General features: G+C 35.3%; 1 protein-coding gene across 3 annotated transcripts in view; it reads right to left on the minus strand.

Annotated features, from left to right (window-relative positions):
* The window catches only part of ATP6V1H (ATPase H+ transporting V1 subunit H), a 130814-nt gene that overhangs the window by 60676 nt on the left and 43077 nt on the right, over window positions 1–27061 (minus strand). For all 3 annotated transcript variants that reach the window (XM_037035370.1, XM_037035371.1, XM_037035369.1), the window contains 2 exons: window positions 26183–26375; window positions 8069–8247 (listed from right to left, as the gene is read on the minus strand). In XM_037035370.1, the coding sequence (XP_036891265.1) occupies window positions 8069–8247; window positions 26183–26375 (372 nt within the window). The remainder of the gene's footprint in view (window positions 1–8068; window positions 8248–26182; window positions 26376–27061) is intronic.

A 27061-nucleotide genomic window follows, 5' to 3' on the forward strand; every position in this document is an offset into this window, starting at 1 on the left:
AGGAAATTCTCCTGCAGCAGATGCCCATGCCTCCTTGGCTGCACCCCTGTAGCTGTAAGAGGCTCAGCCACAGCTGTCCCTGTTGCCACAACCACAACCACGCCCCTTCCCTCCCCAGGCTGAAGCATTGGGGGAAACCTGCCCCATCATCCTACAGTCCCATCAGCACAAGGCCGACCCTGTCTCCACTGCCTCAGCAGCGAAGGCGACTCACCCACAACTGATGTCCCAGAGGCACACACCCAAACCCACTGCTGCAGATACAGCAGTGCTCCTGCCCCACAGGGCTGGACTGGCTCTAGAGGAAAGAAGGGGCACCCCACAGGACAGCACCAGGGTTCAGGGAGTCAGCAATCCCCAGAAAGACTTAAATCAGTGAGGGAGCTAAACTACCCCGAAGAGACTTTCAGAGTCCGTAGCACCTTGGTCAGCAAAGAGCAAGAAGGTGGTATGTGAGCTGCCCCTGATTGGTGCACCTCAAGGACAGCACAACTGGTGGACTGAAGGCATACGCCTGGTGCACAAAGGCACTGAGGGCCCGGCAGTGAACTGAGGAACTGGGCTAGAGGCTGGGCAACTATGAAGAGTGCGGACTAGACCTAGCCCCTATCAGTGCAAAACCATAGGAAGGTAGAAAAGTGAAACCCAACCCCCTCAGCCTTCTGCAGCCAGAAGACCTGCAGAACCACCCGTCAATTTAAAGCCAGCAAGAAGCTTTTTATTTTCTTTCTTCCTTTTTTTCCCTCCACAAGTGAGACAATAAGACCTGGAGCTCTAGAAGGACCAGAATCAGACCCAAAGAGGGATCACCCCAACAACTGAAGACAGTGACACAATTTCACTTTGCTATTCCAGAGATCCTGCAACTTACTGTTTATTCATATGATTATTTTTTCATTATTTTTACTTCTTTTATTTTATAAGCATTTTTAAAATTTGTATTCTTTCTGTTTAGTTTTCTTCATTTTGTTTAATTACGTTGTTTGACTGGTTTCCCTTGTTCTCTCTTTCATATGAGTGTATTTTTAATTTTCCTTCTTTCACTTCATTTGTATTCTAATACTGCTCCAGGTTGTGTACTTCCTATTCTTGTTATTCAAATCACATAGGTTTGGTCATAAAATTGCTATTCCAGTATTAGTGTATGTAAAAAATTGTTGTTCCATTCAGTTGGAAATACTGCACAGCTCCTCTTCTACATCAGCCCAGTTCACTGTCTTCTGGAACATTATTATCGTGTGGTTAACCCTATTCTCTTGCATACTACCCTTATTTTCTATCCTTTAGAAAGGATAGCCTCTAGTCACTATAGCCACTGGCCACTATATCTCCTAATCTGACCTCCCACAAGCTCACTGATTTCTGTATTCAACTCACAATCCATTCCCCCTCTACCAAGAGTCTTATCTTTTTCCACCCTTTCTAAAATGTGGCTAGTTGGGTGAAATATCACAGTTAACACCATACTTATCCAAAGGATCTCCTAACTCTTCTCTATCTTATTGGTACTTTAAATCTCAAAGAATACTTTCCCACTGACTTAATCCAATTTGCCTTCTCCTTACAACTGATCACATACAAGAGTAGGTGGGAGCTGTGAACACCAATATAGCTGCTGGAAGAGAGAACCCACCAACAAAGGAACTACCAGAAGATAATAAAGGGAGATGGTGGGGGAGCAAGTGGAAGTCAAACTAACCTCCTCCCAGGGCCAATATGGAATTACAATTAAAGTGGGGAGAAATTACCCAGAACAAAAAACTGAACAATAGTGAGAGAAGCCTTATAACCTCAGACAGACAGGAGAACCAGCTATGCACCTGCACAACAGCATACAAAATGTGGTAGACAGAGTGACCTTCAGTCAACCAGTTGGAGGGAAGGACCCACCAAAGAAAGACCCAACAATAATCAAAACGAAAACACATACAGAGAGCCAACATAAAAGACAGCCCAAGAGTAGCAAGTTCAGGAGATCAAGGAGACCACACCACTGAATCTCACAGGTTTCCTACCAAAGAAGTCCACATAAGAGACCTACAGAGTTGGACAGATCAATTTAAGAAGCAGAGGCTGACAAGAAGAGTCTCACAAACAATGGGAACACAAAGAAACAAACCCCAAGTGAAAAGAAAGGAGGAAGCCTCAGAAAGAATGCTAAATGGAATAGAGACAAGTGAATGACCAGATATTGAACTCAAAGCAATAGCAATAGCTTTGAGCTACATAGCTACAATGAGCTCACAGAGAATTACCAAAAACTACAAGGAAACTATGACGAACTCACTGCAAACTATGTCAGCATGAAAAAGGAAATAGAAACTATCAACAAAGGCCAGGAAGAAGTGAAGAATACAACTTCTGAATTGAATAACACAGTAGGTGGAATCAATGGCAGGCTAGATGAAGTAGAGGATCAAATCAGGAAGCTGGAGGTGAAAAAGAAAAAAAACACCCAGAAAGAGCAATAAAAGGAAAAAACACTCAGAAAAAATGAAAAGGTGTTACGGGAACTGAACAACAATGAATCGTAATTATGTCCACATAATAGGAATACCAGAAGAAGAAGAGCAACAGATAGAAAAACTGTTTGAAAAAGTAATGATAGAAAACTTCCCTAATTTAATGAGAGGAAAAGTCACACAAATCCTGGAAACACAGGGAGTCCCAATCAAGGGAACCAAAAGAAGCCAACCTCAAGACACNAGAAACTATCAACAAAGGCCAAGAAGAAGTGAAGAATACAACTTCTGAATTGAATAACACAGTAGGTGGAATCAATGGCAGGCTAGATGAAGTAGAGGATCAAATCAGGAAGCTGGAGGTGAAAAAGAAAAAAAACACCCAGAAAGAGCAATAAAAGGAAAAAACACTCAGAAAAAATGAAAAGGTGTTACGGGAACTGCACAACAATGAATCGTAATTATGTCCACATAATAGGAATACCAGAAGAAGAAGAGCGACAGATAGAAAAACTGTTTGAAAAAGTAATGATGGAAAACTTCCCTAATTTAATGAGAGGAAAAGTCACACAAATCCAGGAAACACAGGGAGTCCCAATCAAGGGAACCAAAAGAAGCCAACCTCAAGACACATCATAATTAAAATGGAAAATGCAAGACAAAGAGGGAATCTTAAAGGCAGCAAGGGAGAAACAGGAAGTAACATACAAGAGAGCCCCAGTAAGACTAGCAGCTGCCTTCTCAATGATGACACTCCAAGCCAGAAGATAATGGCAGGAAATATTCCAAGTAATGAAAATGAGAAGCTAGCAACCAAGATGACTCTGTCCAGCAAGACTCTCAACTAAAATAGAAGGCCAAATAAGAAGTTCTCAACAAAAGAAGCCTCAAAGAATACATCTCCTCCAAACCAGCTCTGCAAGAGATCCAAAAATGTCTGCTCTAAGAAAAAAAAAAAAAGAGTGACACAGAGAGGAACACAGATATGAAAAAATGGCAATGAATAAGTACCTATTGATAATAAACTTAAACATAAATGGATTAAATGTTCCAATCAAAAGACACAGAGTAGTTAAATGGATAAGAAATCATGACCCACAGATATGCTGCCTACAAGAATCCACCTTGGAACAAAACATGTAACACAGACTGAAAGTGAAGGGTTGGAAACAAATATTCCAAGCAAATGGACGAGAAGAAAAGCTGGGGTAACAATACTCCTATCAGACAAACAGACTTTAAACAAAGGGCCATAAAAAGAGACCCAGAAGGTCACTTCGTAATACTCAAGGGAAGAACCCATCAAGAAGACATAAACATTGTAAATATATATGCACCCCACCTAAGAGTACACAAATACAGAAGAAAATCTTGGATTGACAGCAACACATTCATAGAAGAGGGTATTAACACCCCACTCAAAAATGGATATATCTTCCAAACAAAATATCAACAAAAATACTGCAGCATTGAACAATGTCCTAGATCCAGTTGACTTAATTGATACAGAGAGTCTAGATCAAATGGATTTAACTGATACACATAGAGCCTTTCATCCCAAAGAAGCAAAATACACATTCTTTTCAAATGCACATGACCATTTTCAAAGATAGACCACATGATAGGACACAAAACAAGCCTCAACAAATCCAAAGAAACTGAAATCATACAGAGCATTTTTCTCCAACCACAAGGGACTGAAACTAGAAACCTGCCTCAAGAAAAAAATTCAAAAACACTCAAACTCATGGAGACTGAATAGCATGCTATTAAACAATGAATGGGTCAATAATGAAATTAGAGAAAAAATAAAAGTTTCTGGAAACAAATGAAAATGAACTCACAACAACCCAAAACACAATGAAGGTAGTCCTGAGAGGGAAGTTTATGGTGCCTACCTCAAAAAGACAGAAACATTCAAATAAACAATCTAACCCTACACCTGCAAGAACTCGAGGAGCAACAACAAAGACAGCCCAGAGCAAGTAGAAGGAAGGAAATAACCGAGATCAGAGCAGAATCAAATAAGTAACATAGAGACTAAAAGCACAATTCTAAGAATCAGTAAATCCAGGAGCTGTTTTTTTGAAAAGATAAACAAAATCAACAAGCCTTTAAGCAGACTCATCAAGAAAAAAAAGGAGAGGGTACAAATATAATCAGAAATGAAAGAGGAGAGATTGCAACTGATACCACAGAAATACAAAGGATTGTAAGAAATTACTATGAAGAACTGTATGACAAGAAATTTGAAAATCTAGGTGAAAAGGACACATTTCTACAAAAATATAATCTTCCAAAACTCAGTGAAGAGGCAGAAACTGTGAATAGATCAGTAACAGCTGATGAAATTGAAGCAGTAATAAAAAAAAACTCCCAACACACAAAAGCCCTGGAATGGACAGTTTCACAGGAGAATTCTACAAAGTATTTAAGTAAGAGCTAGCCCCTATCCTTCATAGACTATTCCAAAAAAATCCAAGATGACTGAAGACTCCCAAAGTTTTTAATCAAACCAGAATTATCCTAATCCCAAAACCAGAAAAAGACACAACAAAGAATGAAAACCTCAGGCCAATATTGCTGATGAACACAGACACTAAAATCCTCAACAAAATCTTGGCAAACCACATCCAGCAATACATTAAAAAGATCATACATACACCAGGACCAAGTGGGATGGATTCACCCCAGGGATGCAAGGATGGTCCAATATTCACTAATCAATAAACGTAATATATCACATAAACAAAAATCACACAATCATATCAATAGATGACGAAAAAGCATTTGATAAGGTACAGCACCCATTTACAATAAAAACACTCAGCAAAGTTAGAATAGAGGGAGCATTCCTCAACATAATAAAGGCCATATAAGACTGACCTACAGCCAACATCATAGGCAATGGGCAAAAATTTAGAGCTTTCCCACTAAGATCAGGAACAAGAAAAGGATGTCCACTTTCACCACTCCTATTCAACACAGTATTGGAAGTTCAAAGTACAGCAATCAGATAAGAAAAAGAAAGAGAAGGCATCCAAATTGGAAAGAAGGAAGCAAAACTGTCATTGTATGCAGATGACATGATAGAAAATCCTACAGACTCCACCAAAAAAACTACTCAACCTAATAAATGAATCTGGCAAAACAGCAAGGGTTCAAAGTCAATATTTAGAAATCAAAGGTGTTTTTGTACACCAACAATAAAATATTACAAACAGAAATCAGGAAAAATTCCCATTTCATATAGCAGCAAGAAAAATAAAGTACCTACAAATAAGCCTAACCAAGGACGTAAAAGACCTGTACTCAGAAAACTACACAACACTAATGAAAAGAAGTTAAGGAAGACACAAACAAATGGAAGCTTGTACCATGTTCATGGACTGGAAGAATTAACATCATCAAAATGTCCACACTACCCAAAGCAATTTATAGATTCAATGCAATCTCTATTACAGTACCAATGGCATATTAAAAAGATACAGAAAAAACATTTCAAAAATTTATGTGGAACCACAAATGACCCCAAATAGCTTCACCAATTTTGAGAAAGAAGTACAAGGTAGGAGGAATCACAGTACCTGATATCAAACTGTATTACAAGGCCACTGTAATCAAAACAGCCTGGTACTGGCATAAAAACAGGCACATAGACCAATGGAACAGAACAGAGAGCCCAGAATTAAAACCCAAGTCTTTATGGTCAAGTAACATTAGACAAAGGGGGTAGAAGCATAAAACGGAATGAAAATAACCTCTTCAACAAATGGTGTTGGGATAGCTAGACAGCTACATGCAAAAAAATGAAACTCAATCACCAACTTACACCATAAACAAAAAATAAATTCAAGGTGGATAAAAGATTTAAATATACTCATGACACCATTAAAGTCCTAGAGGAGAGCATTGGCAGGAAAATCTCAGAAATTCCACACAGCAGTATTTTCACCAATATGTCCCCTAAGCAAGGGACATAAAGTAAAGAATAAAAAAATGAGACTTCATCAAATTAAAAAGCTTCTGCACAGCTAAAGAAAACAGCATTAAAATGAAAAGAGATCCAACTATATGGGAAACCATATTTGCTAATGATATCTTAGACAAGGGTTTGATCTCTAAAATATATAAAGAACTTACACGACTCCACTCTAAGAACACACGACTTACACTTACACGACTCCACAAGCAACACAATTAAAACATGGGCAAAGGACTTGAACAGACAGTTCTCCAAGGAGGATATACAAAGTGTCCAGAGACATATGAAAAGATGCTCAGCATCTCTAGCCATCAGAGAAATGCAAATTAAAACCACAATGAGATACCACTTCACATTATTGAGAATGGCCATCATAAACAAAGCAATCAACAAGTGTCGGAGAGGTTGAGAAGAAAAGGAAACCCTACTGCACTGCTGGTGGAAATGCAGGCTGGTGCAGCCACTGTGGAAAACAGTGTGGAATTTCCTAAGAAAACTAAAAATGGAACTGCCTTTTGACCCAGCAATTCCACTGCCAGGATTACTTCCTAAGAACCGTAAAACACCAACCCAAAAGAACCAATGTTCATAGCAGCACAATTTGCAATAGCCTAATGTTGGAAGCAACCTATGCCCATGAGTAAATGAATGGATCAAAAAACTATGGTGTATTTACACAATGGAATAGTACACAGCAAAAACAGAGGAGACAACAATAAAAATCAAAAGTATTTAAGAGAAAAGAAAGAGCTCTACTCTTTGCAACAGCATGGATGGAACTGGAGAACATTATGCTAAGTGAAATAAGCCAGACAGTGAGGGACAAATACCATATGATGTCATCTTTAAGTGGAACCTAATCGACAAAACAAACAAGCAAGCAAAATATAACCAGAGACATTGAAATTAAGAACAATCTGTCAGTAACCAGAGGGGAGGTGGGAGAGGCTAATTGGGGGTGGGAGTTAAGGAGGAAAGTCTTTTCAGGAACAACTATAAGGGACATATAGACAAAACCAAGGGTGGGGGTGGAAGTAAGGGACAGGAGTGGAAATAAGGGAGGGAGGTAGAGATGGCTGGGGTAGAGGAATAGTAGTGGGGGGAATATGCAGACAACTGTACTTGGACAACAATAAAATACTTTTTAAAAAATTTAAAGAATATAAACAACAAAATTCAAAAGATATAAGTGTGTGTGTGTGTTTATGTGTGTAAAACCAATAGAAATTTCAAGAAAGCAGGAAAAAAATACTCTTTTCAGATATGGGCAAAACTCCTCCACAAATTAACAACCATTACTGCTTTAAAAGATTTCTAACCAGGGGGAGATTCTCAGAGAGACCCATGCCAACAACCGGTGTAGTACAGCCAATCCTATTTTAAAAGGGAAATGGTGGAACGTTCCCCCAAAAGGAAAAACAACATTCAGCTCTAAGCAACTGTTACTATAGCAATAACCCACTGTTTTTTTCCATATCTGCCAAATATTTAATAGAAGACATAATGTTTCAGTAAAACCTTTTGAGTTTATATTTAGTAAAAAATTTAAATTTACTTAAAATACCAGACAAGTGAAACAAAGTCCAATATATCCAGCCTTTGAGATTTAAAAATAACATACCTAAGATCCTGAACACTTTCACCAAGTTTTTCCAAAAGAAATTTTATATCTTCGCTGATATCTTCATCATCGTACTTTTGCTGTTCCAAGTTCTCCAATTGTTTCAGAACTTTGCACTGAATCATAGCCAGAGCATATTCTTGGCGAGTTTCTCTTTCAGTTGATTTTTCTAAAAAGTTCTGGTTTAGACAAAGATATAATTTGTTACATGATGTCCCCTGACCTCTGCACATTCTTTTGTACCCATTCTCCTCCTCCTACAGACAGGTTAACTATCACCTTTAAGTGGTTGACTATATTGCAAATCTTTACTTCTTTCCTAAGCATCTGTCTATCATCAGAAACATACTTCTGATTTCTTGCTTACTTACTAGCTTATTAAACATTTTATTTTTTAAGATTGTATTCAAATTGTATTTATTTCTTTTTAGAGAAGGAGGAAGATAGGAAGAAAGAGAGAAAGAGAAACAAAAATGTGTGCTTGCCTTCTGCGGACCCCTTGCTGGGGACATGGCCTGCAACCCAGGCACATGCCCTAATTGAGAACTGAACCTGTGACCCTCCAGTTCACAGGCCGAGACTCAATCCACTGAGCCACAACAGCCAGGGCAGCTTACTAAATACTTTAAATTACTGACCCAGACAAGCCTCAAAATACTGAACACTGGGTAACTAATATCACAATCCTTTCTCACAGCCTACTCCTCTGCACACCTCAATGAATTCGCCTTTCACTGGCTACCTAGATCACTTAGGATACTAAGAAATGTTTTTTCAAGTATTTCTTCAGTATCCAGTCAGTAACTATTTCCCCCTCCAATCAAACTATAAGTGCAGAATGAATAGCAATTAAAAAAACTGTTGCTTGAACAACTGTCAGAAAATTTTTATGACATTCAAGAAAATTCCCTAGCTAGGTTCCTGCAATTTAACAATTTCAAATAAGTGTACCAACATTTGAAAAAAATATTTATTTTTGTAAGCAAGTTTATATTATGACAAATAAAGAAATTTAGCTTAGCATACGGCCACTAGTGTGATCAATCCCTACCAGAATTCCAATGGCATTTCTTACAAAAAAAAAAAAAAATCCTAGATTTTGTATGGAAACACAAAGGCCCCAAATAGTCAAAGCAATCGTGAGAAAGAAGAACAAAGCTTCAGGCCTCATACTTCCAGTTCAAACTAAACTACAAAGCTACAGTAATCAAAATTATATAATAATGGCATAAACAGGCACAAAGGCCAATGGAACAGAAAAGAGCACCCAGAAATAAGCCCCTACCTATTCAGTCAACTCTTATTTGACAAGGGAGCCAAGAATAGGCAGTGGAAGATGAGTTCTTCAATAAATGGCATTAGGAAAATTGGATAACCACATGCAGAAATATGAAATTGGACCTCTATCTCATAGCTGGCTAATAATAATTCACTCTAAATGGATGAAAGACATGAAACTGTCAAACTCCTAGAAGAAACAGAGAAAAACCTCTTTGGCATCTGGTCATGAAAACAATATTTTGTATGGACCACCAAAATCAAAGGCAACAAAAGTAAAAGTCAACAAGAAGAATTACATCAAACTAAAAGCTTCTACATACAAAAGAAACATTAAAATAAAAAGACATCCTACAAGATGGGAGAAAATATCTACAAACAATATATCTGATGAGGGGGTTACTATCCAAAATATAAAGAACTCATACAACCCCATAACAAAAAAAGGCAATTAAAAAACAGGGTAAGGATCTGAATAGACATTTTCCAAAGGAGACATTCAGATGGCCAACAAGTTCATTAAAAGGTGCCTAACAACCCAAAGCACCAGAGAAATGCAGATCAAAACCACAATGAAATATATCACCTCACACCTGTCAAAATGGCTATCATCAGCCTTGGCTGGGTGGCTCACTTGGTTGGAGCATCCTCTAGTGCACCAAAAAGCTGTGGATTTAATTCCTAGTCTGGTCACATACCCAGGTTGTGGGTTCAATCCCAGGCTGAGGCACATATGGCAAGCAACCAATCAAGGCCTGTTCTCTCTCTCCCCACCTCGACATTTATTTTTCTGCAATCAGTAAATTTATCTCTGAGTGAGGATTAAAAACAACGGCTATAATAAAAAAAATAAGAGATAACAAGTACTGACAAGGATGTGGAGAAAAGAGAACACCAATGCTCTGTTAATGGTAATGTAAACTGGTTACAGCCACTATGGAAAATAGTATAGAGATTCCTCAAAAAATTAAATTAAAAATAGATCTACCATCTGATTCAGCAATTCCACTTCTGAGCATTCACTTGAAGAAAAGCACTAACCTGAAAAGATAACATGCACCTCATGTTCATGGCAGCATTATTCACAATAATCAATATAGGAAAACAATCTAAGTGTCTACGGATGAACATGTAAAGAAAATGGATATATAAATTCATATGATGGAATATTATTCATTCATAAAAATGCAAGAAATCTTGCATTTTTGACAATATGGATGGATGTAGAGGGTATTATGCTAAGTGAAATAAGTCAAACAGAGAAAGACAAATACCATATGGCTTCACTTACATGTGAAATCTAAAATGAAACAAAAACAGAAACAGCAATCAAACTGATGTTGCCAGAGGAGAGGTGGGTAGGAAGGATGGATGAAGTGGAACATAGTCAATAATATTGTGGTAGGTTTGCATGGTGACAGATAGTTATTAGTATTAGTAATTATATAATTATAAGGTACATAAATACTGAATCATACTGTACACCTGAAACTAATATATTGTGTACCACCTGTGCTTTAAAAAATAGATAAAAAAATAAGCCCATCCATACCAATTATTATTTAGATGCCAGTGAACTAAACATTCCAGTTAACAGAGATTAATAAAATAGATAGAAGTTCAAAGTGCATGCTCTTTAAAAGACACAAACTTTAAATACGAGACACATAGGTTAAAACTGAAAGATGGAAAACCATAAGCATAAGAAAGCTGATATATCTATATTAATTTCAAATAAAGTAGGCACCAAGAAAAAGAGCATTGCTAATAATAAAGGACATTTCACCATGATTCAAGGACTGATTCATTGATAAATGTTACAAATAGTGTTTCAAAATACATAAAGCAATAATCAGCAGAATTGAAGGGAGAAACTGACAAATCCGTGACAGCTGGAGATTTTAACAACTCTCAGCAATTGATAGAACCAGTAAACAAAAAAAGTTGGAACACAGAAGGTCTGATTAACACTATCAACCACCCTGCTTTAATTAACATTTAGAGAAACTATACATCTGGAAGACACACATCCTTTTTAAAGTGCAAATGGTACATTCACCATGACAGACCACGAGATAAGCCATAAAACAAGTCTCCAATTTCAAAGAATTGAAACTGTGTAGAATACTATGTTTCATTGACCATCATGGAATACAATTAAAGATCTTAAACTGGGATGAGACCTAAATTCCGGTAACCTCTCCCTTTATCAAACTTTTCCTGTCTTCCTTTGCTTTTGTTCTAATTTTTCTGTTACCTTTTCCAGTTACCTTTCTTACTATTATCTCTTCCAACATAAGAAAAATACCAATGCTCTTTTATTCATATGATCCTTTGTTCTTTTCATTGCCTACTTGTTGGCTAAAGAATTAAACTTCATATTTAAGATATTACCATAACTAATGGTTTCAACTATAACCTCAACATCGTCAATACAATGAATATAGAATAACCCTGCATTTTCTGAAATTACTCTTCTCTCAATTCTCTAAGATATGAGCACTTCAAAACTTAGTCATAATTGAGTCTCCCCATTTCTTCAACCCTATGTTAAATCAATCAGTTAGCCTTATCTATTTTTCCTTTTAAATATGTTTTCATTTCATCTCCCCATCTCATTGTACATAATCAAAGGTCAAGAAACTTACTTAGGAAACTGAGTTTGCCTAAAAAAAACACACAAAAAAAAAACACAGAATTTGGCAGCAGTGTACTCTTCTATTATTATTATTGTTGTTGTTGTTGACACACAATATTATATTAGTTTCATATGTTCAATATATGAAACATTTTTATACATTATGAAGTGATCACCACAATAAGTCTAGTCACCACCTGTTACCATACACAGTCATTACAGTATTATTGACTACATTTCCTATTCTGTGCATTACATCCCTATACCTTATTTTATAACTAGAATTTTGTCTCTTAATGCCCCTCACCTGTTTCACCCAACTCCCTCCAGCAAGCACCAATTTGTTCTTTGTATCTGTAAACCTGATTGTATTTTGTTTTGTTTTGTTTTTTAGATTCCATATATAAGTATAATCATAAAGTATTTGTCTTTCTCTGTCCTTTAAAGACCTAAAAACTCAAATGCATCTTCACGGCAACAAAATCAAAACTGTATATATATCATTTTATCCTTTATCCAAGTAATGGTAAAGAGCAATCAGATCTTTCCCTCACCAAAACTTGTAGCCTTATAAAATATATGTTAAAGCTGAGCTTTTCAAGGCTCCGCTGTGATAAAGACCAGTTTTGTTTGTTTTTTAATTTGCAATCATTCATGAATAAACTTTTATAAAATATAATAAAAATGTACTTGTAGAAAAATAAATTTTAAAAGACATGACAAAAACAAGCGTAACATTTATACTAAGTTTAACAGTCATAGAATTATTCTGTCAAATTACCTAACTTTCTAAATTCTTATCCTCACTTTCTATACTTATAATATTGAAGACTGCTAACCAAAAATTCACAGCACTACTGTGACCTGTGGATCACACCTGAAGTATCACTGTATTAAAAAAACTTACCCCAAGTTTTAAAAACCTCTCAGTCTTACTAGATCTCATCCAAACCTCCTATCTAATAAACAATATAGAGAAATTACTGAAATAAGGGATGAAGGGTAGACTTGGAAATATAATTTCTTGGTAGCAATACTTCCTTGCCAAAGCAGCAGGCAAAAAGAGTTCCCACACTCTTAAACTTTGTGGGCTTCTTTGAAAGGATCACTACTACCAACTGTCTGCACAGGAAGGTATAGGTATGTGCATATCTTTGTGGGTGTGTATATGTATGTGGGTGTGAACTAAACATTATGACTAATATAAGTAATGAAAATCCCATTGGTGGTATTTTTTCTAAGCCTTTCTACTGAAAACCATACAGTTGTAAAAATATAATTTATCTCATTATCTGATATATTATATTCTGATATATTATTATCTTGATTAAGCAGAACCAAAAATAAAAATAAAACTCACAACAGTTGTAAAATTTTAAACAACAAATACGATCTTCAATATTTTCTTAGTCAAGGCTCAAAACATTCTTATTTATTTTTAGGAACAAAGGACTGACAAATCAATTTAACCAAGAGAATAATATTTGGACAGACCTGGAGTTCAGTACCTCCTATAAATAAGTAAGACTGACATTTTTTTAAAATAACTCATCCAGCCAAGTAGAAAGAAAAAATAACTTGTAGCTACTAGATTTCTTCATCCCATAGCAGCTCAACAAGCTTGCTGAAGTCTTCAATACAAAAATTTCCTTTGAGTTTCAGGATGTGGGAAAAAAACACATAAGTAGAACATCCTCAACCTTACCAGTGACAACATTTTCAAAAGTTTTAGAATTCAAGAAAAATGAAGAGAAAAGGACACATTTTCCCCATGTATTTGATGGTGCAAACCTAAAGGCTTTATGATATCCTTTCTAATGCCTCAATTTTAACTCAATTTTGTACAATACATCAAATTTGTAGATGTCTAAAGACAGTGTTTTGATTTGCTGCCTTAAGTATATTTACCTGTTTGTACTGTCATAACTTAAGCAGAGTACAAAAAACTAATAACAGAGAGGATTTATTTTAAATAATTTTAAATCTAAATTAGAAAATAGAATCTCAGAGAAGGTGATATCAGCAATATATAGGATAACTATGAGGTGGGAGGTGGGCAGGCAGTGGCTTCAGACATAGTTCAGAGCCCACTGCAGTAACAGCAAGCATGGTACTGGGCGGCATCCCTCATGCTATAGCTTGGAGAGTAAGAGAGGCAGAAACAGTGTCCTTCCAAGGAAAGGAACCTACCTGCCCCACAATCCCACTGTAGGAGGACCCAGTAGAGGTGGCTTGGAAGCCTTAAATACTACATCAGTGCCAACAAACATTGCTGGCAAGGAAATAAATCAGCAGGATCCCAAGCATGCCTCCTCTGCCCTTCCCGTCCCAATAGATCCCAAATAAGCAGTGATGATGCTTCCCAAAACACTACAGGGCCAGAAACTATTAGAAGAATGAAAGAAGCACTAGGAGCTCACAAAACAGGTTCTACCACCAGCCAAATGTCCCCACCACAGAGGTACTGCCCTGTAACTAAGTAAGCTGGTCACAGATGGGAACACCTACCATCTCAAAGGGTTGTAGCATTTTCCTCAACTAAAATGTTGCTCCAGTACAATCCCAGAGGCACAAATAATGCAGGTAAGAGAAAACAAAAACTTGCACTATAACATCTACCAGGAAACAGAAAGTACCCTATCTATTAACGTACTAAACTGTTGAGAACAAATTAAGTATCTCAACAAGAAAAGAGTTCACCACATCAAATGCACAGGCAGAGAAATAAGCCAACACATGCTATGAACAACAAGGTAATGTGAGAGCACAGAATCAAAATGAAATATCAGCTTTAAATGACAGACCAAATGGACTTGATATTTTTATAAACTTCCTTCCCCAAACATCAGAATATTCTTCTCCAGTGCACACACAGCATTCTCAAGATAGACTGTATATTGGAGAACAAAACTAGTCTTAGAAACTTAAGGCTAAAATCCTACCACACATATTTTCCAGCTATAACAGCATGAAACTGAAAATAGGTACAAGAAGGAAGCTAAAACCATCCCCCACAAATTTATGAACATTAAGCAACATGCTGCTGAACAAATATTTGGTCAAAGAAATAAGAGATAATAAGATATATAAAGACAAATTAAAATGAATATATGACATACCAAAATTTGGGGGATGCAAAAAAAGTGGTACTGAGATAGAAATCTGTAGCATCACAGGCCTATCTCAAGAAACAAAAAAATCTTTAACAATCCAACATTACACCTTAAAGAATTAAAAAAAAGAAGAGCAAATGAAGCCCAAAGTCAGTAGAATAACAAATATTAAACAAAAATAATAGAGACATTCTCTTTTCTACGCTCCTCTCTCTTCCCTCAATGAAATGTAAATAAAAACCTGGTACTCTGAAAAAATTAATAAAATTAACAAACTTTTAGCTAGACTACTAAGGTAACAGAGAAAAGGCTCAAATAAAATCAGAAATGAAAGAGGGGAAGTCACAACAAGCAACACAGAAATACAAAGGATTATATAAGAACACTATGAAAGGCTTTATGCCACCAAATTCAGTAACTTGAAAGAAATGGACAGATTCTTAGAAAAATATAAACTTCTTAGACTGAACCATGAGGAATTTGAAACCTAAATAAACTGATCTCTAGTAAATACACTGAAACATTAATCAAAACCTAAAAAACAAAAAGTCCAGAACTGCATGGCTTCATTGGTGAACTCTACCAAACATTCAGAGATTAGTACCTATCATTCTCAACCTCTTCCAAAAAGTTACACTTTTTGAAAGTGATACTTCCTAGCTCATTTTACAACAGCATTACCCTGATAATAAAACAAGGAGAGAACACATAAAAAGAAAAATATAGGCTGACATCTCTGATGAACATACATGTAAAAATCCTAAACAAAATATTAGCAAGTTGAATGCAACAATGCATTAAAGGATCATATCTGAAAATCAATGTGATGCAACATATTAACCAAATAAAAGATAAAAATCATATGATCCTATCAATAGATGGGAGGGAAGTATTTGACAGAATACAATATCCATTTATGACTAAAACACTCAACAGAATGAGTATAAAAGGAGAGTACCTCAAATTAATAAAGGTCATATATGACAAATGCTCAGCTAATATACTCAATAGTGAAAAACTAACAGCTTTTCTCCTAAGATCAGAAACAAGCCAAGGATAGCCACTCTTGTCACTGTTATTCAACAAAGAACTCTAGCCATAGCCAATAGGCATTAAGTAAATAAATAAATAGATAACTGGCATCCAAATTGGGAATGAAAACGAAAAACTATCACTATTTGCAGATGATATTCGATATACATAGAAAATCCTAAAAAAATCCAACAAAAACTATTACCAACAAAATAAAATACAGTCAAGCTGCAAAATACAAACTCAGTATACAAAAATCTATGTTCCTATATAATAACAGAAATACAGAAATAACAAAATATCAGAAAGAAAAATCAATAAATTCCACTTACAATACAAAAAAAGAATAAAATAGCTAGGAATAAACTTAACGAAAGAAGGGAAGGACTTACACACTGAAAACTACCAGATGTTGCTGAAAGAAACTGAAGACACAAAAAAATGGAAAGTTATTCCAAGTTCCTTAATTGGAAGACTTAACATCGTTAAAATGACCATATTACCTAAAACAATAGGCAGATTTAATGTAAATCCCTATCAAAATCCAATTGGTATTTTTGACCAATACAGAACAAAAAAACCCTCAAATTTATATAGAACTACAAAAGACTCCTAGTACCATACTACAAAGATAAACAATCAAAACAGTATAGTACTGGCAGAAAAATAAACAAACACATAGCCCAATGGAATAGAATTAAGAACCAAGAAATAAACCCACACATATGTGGGCAACTAATTCTTGACAAAGGAGCCATAAACATACACTGGAGAAAGGAATACCTATGCAATAAATAGTGCTGGTAAAACTAGAAAGCCACATGCAAACTAGACTGCTATCTGAAACCATACACAAAAATTAACTCAAAACAGACTAAAGATTGGAATGTTAAGACCTAAAATGGTAAGATATAGAAAAGAAAGTATAGGCAATAAACTTATGGACCTTGTCTCAGAGGAATTTTTGTAAACTTGACCCCACAGGCAAAACAAAAATGCAACCAACCAATATACTTGCAAACAATACCTCGATCAATAAAGGGCTAATATCCAATAGGTAAAGTACTAATTCACCTCAACAACAACAACAAAAATAAACAATCTGAAAAAAAAATGGGCAGAGGACCTAAATAGACTATTTTCATGAGCAACTGACAGAAGGACAACAGATATATGAAAAGATGCTCAACATCACTATGCTCATTTCACTAAGTGAAATGCAAATCAAAACCACAATGACATAAACAATTCACACCTGTTAGAATGGCAATTAACTAAGTCAAGTGATAATAAGCACTGGAGAAGAAGCTTAGAAGAAGAGAACCCTCATATACTGCTGGTGGGAATGTAAACTAGTGCAGCCACTATGGGAAATAGTATGGAGGTCCCACAAAGATCTAAGAAGAGCTCTCATATGACTCAGCACTCTCTTCTGGGTATCAACCCCCAAAAGTTTGAAAACACTTATTTGTAAATATATATGTACCCCTATGTTCACTGTAGCATTATTTGCAATAGCTAAGACATGGAAACAACCTAAGTGTCCTTCAATGAACGACTGGACAAAGATTTAGATGTGTAGAGTGGAATACTCCTTAGCCATTAAAGAAAAATATTGCCACTTGCAACAACATAGGTGGATTTTAAGAGCATTATACTATATATAGATGATGTATCACAAAAGTATACACTTGAAACCTATATAATTTTATTAACGAAAGTCACCCCAATAAATGACTTTTTAAAAAAGTATTATACTAAGTGAAATAAGTCACATGAAAAAGGACAAAAATGATATGATTTCATTCATAATGTGGTATATAAAAAAATGAACAAACAAAATACACAAACTCACAGACCCAGAATGGTGGATACCAGAGGAGAACAGAATTGTGGGGAGAACAAAGACGGTAGAGTGTCAAATGTACGGCGACAGGAGACTCGCCTTAAGGTGGTAAGCACGTAATAGAATATACGACACTGTATTAGAATGCTGTACACCTGAAATTTACATAATCAATATTACCCCCATAAATTTAATAAGTAAAAAGAAAAGAGACACCCAGAAATTAGCCTAAGTTTTATGCACCATAAGTAAAAAATTAAAATGGTAAATAAAGTTTAACCATGATTTTAAATCTTGCTAAACATCAGTAAAATATTCATGCTTCCTCTTCTAAATCAAACAGCACAGCTCTGGATCTTTGCCTAGGTTCCACATTAACTGAGCAAGGATGCAATTTACAGAGGTAGAAGACTCAGCAAGGCAAACTGCTACTATTTTATGATTTTAAGGAGAGAAAATGGCAGGGAAATAAATACAGATTGTATATTTACTATTTCCAGGCACTTTATCTGTTATCTCATTGAATCCTCACCCAACCTTGAAGTGAATTCAGTATTACTAATTACCTTTCACAGATGGAGAAATTAGCTATGAGAGTTCAAGCTACTCTCCCAATAACCTAGTGCTGAAATTCACATCTACATCTGTCCACTCCAAAGCCTACAATCTTTGTAAAAAAACATACTGAAAGGAAAATTAGAAAAGAGCTATTCCACTGTATTCCTTAAGTTTCCATAAAAAGTAGATAATCTATTTAGAGAACTTTTAAATCACAAATCAGGTCAAAAAAAAAAAGCTAAGAATCTCTCAGTCTGACTCTAAAGGTCTTGTGACTTTCTGAGGTTTGTATACTCTTCTTCATGATAACCTGATGAAGTCACTCTATTGAAGACAAAAATTTAAACAAAATACAACATCCCTGAGAATACATATCTTGGCATATTTATACTTCCATACCCTCAGTGAGTAACACATTCCTATCACATAATTGGTCTTCAGTATACATCTGATGCATTGATAGATGAATAGATGTTCCATGAATGGGGATGGGGGAGGAAGGGAGAGAGGATGAGGCCAAGGACAAAGATGGGGAGGGAAGGGGCAGGGGGAGGAGAAGGGGAGGGGGGAGAGAAAGCAAAAGGGAAGAGCTCAAAGTTAGGCTTCAGCTGAGTATCAAGTAATATTTCTCATCTATTATACAGCTGACCCTTAAGTCAGGGGTTAGGGATACCAACCCCTTGTACAATTAAAAATCTGAGGACAGCTTTTGACTTCCCAAAATGCTTAACTAATAATGGTTTCTGGTTGACCAGAAAGCTTAGGAATAACAGTCAGTCAGTCATGTATTTATGTACACTTTGTGGTAGCAAATGATAAAATACACTAACATCCACATATATTTTGTGCATTTATGACATACCCAGTTGTTTGTTATTTTTTCAGTATTTCTAAAGTATGTGAGTCATCTGTTAGTTTTTCAAATTGTCATAAATCTCAAAATTTTTTTCCAATATATTTATTGAAAATGTATAAGTGGACCCACACAGTTCACACTCATGTTAAGGATCAACTGTGTAACAATATCAGAGATACTTAATGCTTTGAATGACCCCTGTTACAAAATAATGATCTAAAATGAAAAGCAATGGGAGGGAGGAGGAAATAGGCAGGAATAAAATACTAATCAAAGTCTATGGGAAGCTCAGATAGAATAACTACCTGTTGTTCTACATTCTCTATATATAGTGTATATATAATGTTTAAAGCATTTTATGGTCTTCAAAGTAACTCTCAATCCATTACTATAAATTACTAGTACCTGATTTCTTTCTAAAACTCATAGCACTTACAAAACTGTATTACCTAAATAATACTTATTAAAAACATGTAAGTTTACCAAAAATGAGGGGGAAAGACACAAGTGTTGAGATATATTATTTGAAACAACAGAACAGTTAAAATAAAGCCCTGGTATCTATAGCAGCTCTCTTTTCCACACTTATATTTTACTTTAACAAACAAGTTACCTTATTAACCAATTATCAAAAGAAATAATTTTATGATAAAGGTTTATAATTGTCAGCACTTGAAAAAACAGATTTTAACTTAAAGGTATAACTAACAATACACACAAAAAGGGTAGGTAGATATAAACTGAAAAAAGTACTATTCCTTCCCATGTTAATTATTTAGGCAACTGTTGATCTATTTCCCAGAAGTGAAAGTTATGCAAAGAAAAAACCATTAATAATCTAAAACATCTTTCTAGGATAATATAATTGCAAACACACTGAGTCAAGGGTGACTATCTTTCCCAACAGTTTTATGAGACTGTAAAATGTATCTTAATATCTGAAAAGTTTTCATGCCAACTTTATAAATAGCTTCTAATTTAGGAAAAAGTCCATGCACTAAAAGAAAACAGAGATTCTCTGTAGTCTTGCTCTCTGTGATATATTTTGTTAAGTGAATTATTTTAACAAACTTTTTAAAAATTTTTATTTCTTTTTAGAGGAAGAAGAAGGAAGGGAGAAAGAGAGGGAGAAAAAAATATCAATCCGTTGTGTCTTGACTGTGCCTCAACCAGGAACCAAACTCACAACTCAGGCATATGCCCTGCCTGGGAATCAAACCAGTGACCTCTCACTTTTTGGGACAACACCCAACGAACTGAGCCACACCAGTCAGGGCATATTTTAACAAACGTTTAATGCAACCATAATTTTAACATACTCACTCATAAAAAGTTGCTAAAATATGGAAGCAGCCCAAGTGTCCATCAACAGATGGGTGGATAAAAAAACTATGTAACATTTACACAATGGAATAGTATGTGGCTGCAAAAAAAGAAGATAATTTTACCCTTTGCAATAATATGGATGGACCTGGAGAACATGCTAAGTGAAATAAACCAGTCAGAGAAAGACAAATACCATATGATTTCACTCATATGTGGAATCTAATGAACAAACTGAACTAACAAGAAAAATGGGAACAGACTCATAGATGGAGAGAAAGATGACAGCCAGTGGTTGGGGAGGGGGTCAGGGGATGAAGGAATTGAGAAAAAAGGAAAAAGGACTCCAGACATAGACAATAATATGGTGATTGCTGGGGAGAGGAGGGTATAAGAGGACTAAAAAATAATATTAAAAAATACAATAAAGATTAAATTTAAAATAACTCATAGACAAGACAACAAGGTGGCAGCTGCCAGAGGGAAAACGAAAGGTGGGGGGAGGCACATGGGAGAGAGTAAAGTGGGGATAAATGGTGACAGAGGAAGACAAGACTTGGGGTGGTGGACACACAGTGCAATGTGAAGATGATACATTATGGAATGGTACACCTGAGACCTATATTATTTTGTTGGCCAGTGTCACTGAAATAAATTCAATAAAAAATAATTTAAAAGAAAAATTAGATGTAGGAGGCACCAAGTTAAATTCATTCTCATCAAATTTTATTATCGTATTTTTCATTATGGGAACCAAACAAAGCAGCCAAAAATTTAAAATGAAATTTAACTCAATAAAGAAACCAATAAATATATCATTAATTTCATACCACTACGCTACTTCCATAGAAGGTTTTTCAACTTTCATTCAGTGTTTTTTTTCATCCTTCATATGATCCCAAATACTTATTGGGGGCCTACATATGCCAAATATTCATTTAGTCAACATTTATTTTCCCCAAAGGCATTACTATATGAGCATATATAAAGCCCAATGAAGACTTAAGGGGAATAACACTAATTTTAAGTGGAAGCACAGAGAAGCCGAGCAACTTTCCAAAGGCACAGAAACCAGCGCAAGAGCACAGCCAACCTGACTTTGGTTGTACATTCTGGGAATGCACACAACCAACCTATATGCACACATTCTTTGTAGTAACTGATGCAAAGCATGATCTGACCAAATTGTAAAGAAACAAAAATTGTGCTTCCCTCAAACTATTCAGTTTTTCCACGTCCAGTGCAATTCATCCAAAGTTGAACCCCCATGTGGGAAGGGAGCAAAAATTATAAATTACAGGCATTAAATATCAACAGGCTTCTTCTATATCTAGCAGGGTGAATAGTGTAATTTATACTTTTTTCCTTAATATTTTTCTATGTATTAGTTTTTACCCACAAGACCATATTATTTTTATAAAAGCAGGAAAAGAATCAAACTATTAATATTTCCAATTTCTTAATTGGTAAGTGCTTAATTTGAAGTAGAAGAGTTTAATATAAATAAGGTTCCTGTGACTATAGTACAGCATAAAATGAGAAAGGCAAAGAAATTTAAAACAACAAATAGGAGTTTTAAGCTTTCAACAAATAAATATATTGATTTGAAAAGATGACATATATTTCACCACAGTGAATAAAATTTAAAAGCAAAATCAACTCTTACTCATGTTCCATCAGAGTAGGGCACAGTACACAATGAAGCAGCAAAATTAGATCTGACTAGAGTCTTTCTGACACTGGGCTTTGGTGAACAATGTCTCACAAGTATGAAAATAAGTTAGGGTGAGTCAGTAACAACAGGATGGCTGGAAACTGTGTGTGGGTCCCACTAGTTCAAGGCCCAGAATGGTAATAGAGATCAGCAAAGCACAAGCTCCATTTTACAGAGCATGTCTGTGCCTTCAGAAAGCAAATGGTCCCAAATACCAGGATTGTATCAAGAGCTTGACTCATGTGCTCCATTTATTCCCTTAATATTCACTTGAGAATGGAGGTGTGGGACAGAGAGACAATAATCAATATTCCTACAACAACAAATTACTAACAATTCCAGAAAGTCCTTTCTTCACTTGTTAACATTTATCAACCTCTCTCCATCTTTGTACTTAAAAAATAAATAAACACACACCTTCCTAAACCTCTTCAAGCCTCTCTCTGAAGCTTTCCTAAAAACCCCCTATTCTTAGCCTCCACCTCTCTTATATTACTTTTACTCTTGCGTATTACTTATCATTACATTGCACTATTATTTATTTACATAAATAATGTATATAATTCCATCTTCACTAAACAAGCAATTCTATGTCAAGCTATATCATAAGCACCTGTGTTCCCTAATGATTAGCATAATGGAATGAGATTCAAAGCTTGTTTGTGAATTAACTTAAACTCTAGCAATACAAGGAGACTGTCAGAAGATTCTAGTTCTGGAACTTTTCATCTTTACTAAATAAATGAGAATATGGATAATGAAACACTCACGTAGAAGAAAAAATATATTGAGGTTAGCTACTAAAATACTTCAGAGCTCATTAACACAACCTATTCTGATTTAAGGATTGGTTACTTTATTTAAATGAGACTAAAATTCACCCCATGTAACAGTTTGCTAATAAAAGTAATGGCAGAAACAATACACTGCAGCAGAAGAGTAGAGAGGTACCACATTTATCTATTTCTTAACAGGGGAAAAGGGGAAGGGCTTACAAGAACTAGTATACAGGACACATGGACAAAAACTAAGGGGGGGTGAAAATGGGAGGGAGGTGGGGAGCACTGGGGGGTGGGCTGGGATGGGAGTAAAAGTCAGAAAACTGTACTGGAACAACAATTAAATAAATAAATTTAAAAATTTCAGTTAAAAAAAAGAATAAACCTCTCAAAGGCCATACAACAATTTTTACATAAAAATATACAATTTTGTAAATAAGAATAATCAAAAGCAATCTAATACATTAACATTTGGTCAACAGGTGACTGGTATTTATCATATCTAGCCATTCACATTTTCATCTCACTTTCTACTCTTTCAATGAAATTTATACTGAACTTTACTTCTTATTGCCATTAATCATTCAACACTTGGTAGGAAGCTAGGAAAAACGTGAAGTTTGACAACTTTCACAGCTGGTATTTTCAGCAAAGAAATGTAATTCGTTTGCCACAAGACTTATGATTCCACTTCTCATGGTTTTCTCTCCTTTTAATGACACTTTCAAGGTTCCTGAGAAAATGCCCCAAGGAAAAAAAAGATGATGCCTAAGTGGTTAAGATGGCGGCTTTGGAGATAAGCAGATATCTGGTTCTATCACTTACTAACTAAGGAATTAATCTCCAAGTCTTGGTTTCCTCGTCTATAAAATAGAAAATAATAATAGTACCTATTGAATTACCATGAGGATTAAATTAGACAATGCACAAAAATCACTCAAATTATAACATTTATTATTCTGAATATCAAAAACAGGTTAGCATAAAGGTTAAGAGCATGAGTCAGACTGCCTGAGTCGAAAATCCAGCTCTGCTGCTTCCTGGCCCTTTTAGCAAATTACTTAACCTCCTGTGGCCTCATGCCCATTACATGGAGTTCTTGAGAGATTAAATGCATAACACATTTAAAGCAATTAAAACAGTGCCTGACAAAGAATAAATTCTCAATAAACATTAGTTATTACTATTATTAACTACAAACTTCTACAAAAGAGTTATTACACATCAAATTTTAAACATTAAAATGTGACAAATGCTATGAATAAGCAATTTATAAGAGGAATATAAATGGCTGATAAAAATCTTAGAAGATGCTCAGCTTCACTCATTAACAAAATACAAATTTGAAACAATTTTACTTTTCAACTAATTTTTTGTAACTATTAAAAGATTATATTAAACCTAAGGAAAACAACGGAAAAACATACACTTCCAATATATGGTTGATGAAAATGTAAATGTACACATTTTTGAAAGGTGATTTGATATCTATCAAAATTGTAGAAAAGTATATTCTTTGACTCAGCAATTCCATCCCTAGAACTATATTCAACAGAAATATTCATAAAAGCAGGCAAATATATGCAAAAGAAACTAAAAACACCCTACATGCCCATCAATAGAATACTGGTTAAATAAACCGCTTTACATGAACATGGGTAGAACACGGCCATTAAAAAGAATACTAATATTATATTCATTGTTAACTCTTAACTGTCCTATACCCACCTATGTAAAAGAATTTTGTGTCTATTATTTTGACTTTTTATCCAGTCCCAGAGATTTCCCTGTTTTGCTTTCTCCCACCTCCCTAATCTGTCACCAAAGATTTCGTGTAACCCTCTTGTGTTATCTTCTCTGATTCTTATGTATAAATTAAGTGGTAAAAATGCCATTTTCTGGAGCATTTTCTCACACCCTTGAGATTTTGCATCCTGGCAATTGTAATCAATTTGGTTCAAATGCACCCATAAAAAATTTTAAAAAGAAAAGAATACTGAATATTTAAACATATAAAAACACAAACATATTTATTACATACTATTAAGAATAAAGAACAGTATTTATCATATGCCATTTTTATTTTTAAACGCAATCACACATCTATTTATATATTTATCTGTAATGCTTAGAAAAATTTAAAAAATGTCAGTGACTGCATCTGGCAAATATGATGTCAATGTTATTTAAATGTTTCCAATATATCTGTACAACATTTTATTTCTGATTTGTTATTTAATAAACCATAATAACAAATAATAATTAAAAACAGATTCTGAAGCCAATAACTTGGATTTACATGTCTACCACATTTATAGTTGCCTCAGAAATACTGCTTGTCAGTAGACCCAAAATCTGAAATAAAATTCCATACTAAAATAAGGGCCCCATAAGAGAAAATCCTCAATGATAGTCTCTTGAAACACATGCAACAAAAAAGGACTTCCCTTTTTTTTAAATTGAGTTTCTTGGGGTGACAGTGATCAACAAAGCCAGACAGGTTTCAAGTGTACAACTCAACAAAAAATCCGCGTACTGTACCATGTACCCATGACCCAAAGTAAAGTCTCTTTGCATCCCCATTTAACCATGCTTTGCTCTCTTCCATCTCCCCACAGCCCCCTTACTCTGTCTCAAGGCTATCACTGTACTATTGTCTGTGTCTATGTGTTACATAAAAAAATAAAAAATAAAAAATAAAAGGATTTATTCTATCTGAATGTAATGAAATTACATTTTCTAACAAACATTCCAGAACTTACTTCATCCCTTTCAATGGTTTCCTTGCATATGGCCCATTCTCCCATGGTGTAAATATAAATTAGTGTTTTTTTAATCTATGTTCACCAAGACATCCTAGTTTCATAACTACATGAACACTTTTCCCACCCCCTAAAAGCCCTCAAAACATATTCCACAGTAAAAATGCCTCACACATACATACACTATTAAAAAATAAAAAACACAGAACACTTACTCGGAATGCTGCAAGAATGATTCTTGTCACTTTCTCTTTGACAGATTCTTGAAGGATATCAGACAGAACAGGAATGATATTATACCGCCGCAGGTATTCACACATTTGAGGACTGAATGCCAGAAGCCATATTGAAAAAATCATTTGATACTGGAGTTGAAAGCCACATTTGTTACTCAAAACTCCCATTATGCTGAAAAGGAACACATATTAAGAAAACATTCAGTATGACAGTGTAACAAGAAGAAGTAACTGATTATTCTTTTTTGCACAAATGGAACAAAATTATGTCCTCAGTTTCTTTTCTGCTAGCAATAACAAGCAAGCTAGATCCCTACTCAGAGAAGGCCATTTGCAGCACAGCTTCACCCTCTCTCCATAACACAAGACTTCAGCAAGCAGCACCATTTGCTGCAGGGAAGCACTGAGAGGAAACACAGCCTTGCAATACAGAAGAAGAAACAGTAAGAATCTGACAGACATTATAGAAGCTAAAATCAACAGGACGTTCATCTTGGTGAAGTCAGATGTTGTATCAAGATTCTGAGTCTGGACAACCAAGACAATCATGTATAGCTTTCAAATTTTTAAGAAACTGGGAGGAAAGAAGGAATTAGTTTGGCAAAAACCCACCATGAGTCTCAACTGAACACAGCCAATCACTGAATGTGGGAGTTGGAACTTGAGAAGCTTTTAGTTCAACTGCCCGTTTTACTGACACAAGAAAACTGGGAAAGCTAAATGGAAATCAAAGAGGTTACACTAAGGAAGAGCACTGAGGTAATTTCCCTGGGGAATGCCTCATTTACATAAGGAAGAACAGAAACCATCAAATTAGGCCACTAAAAAATGAGCAGAGGGGTTAAGAGACTAAAAACC

This window comes from Sturnira hondurensis, unplaced genomic scaffold (genome assembly GCF_014824575.4).
Source record: "Sturnira hondurensis isolate 20B ecotype Veracruz unplaced genomic scaffold, ASM1482457v3 Scaffold0022258, whole genome shotgun sequence".
Taxonomy (NCBI): Eukaryota; Metazoa; Chordata; class Mammalia; order Chiroptera; family Phyllostomidae; genus Sturnira; species Sturnira hondurensis.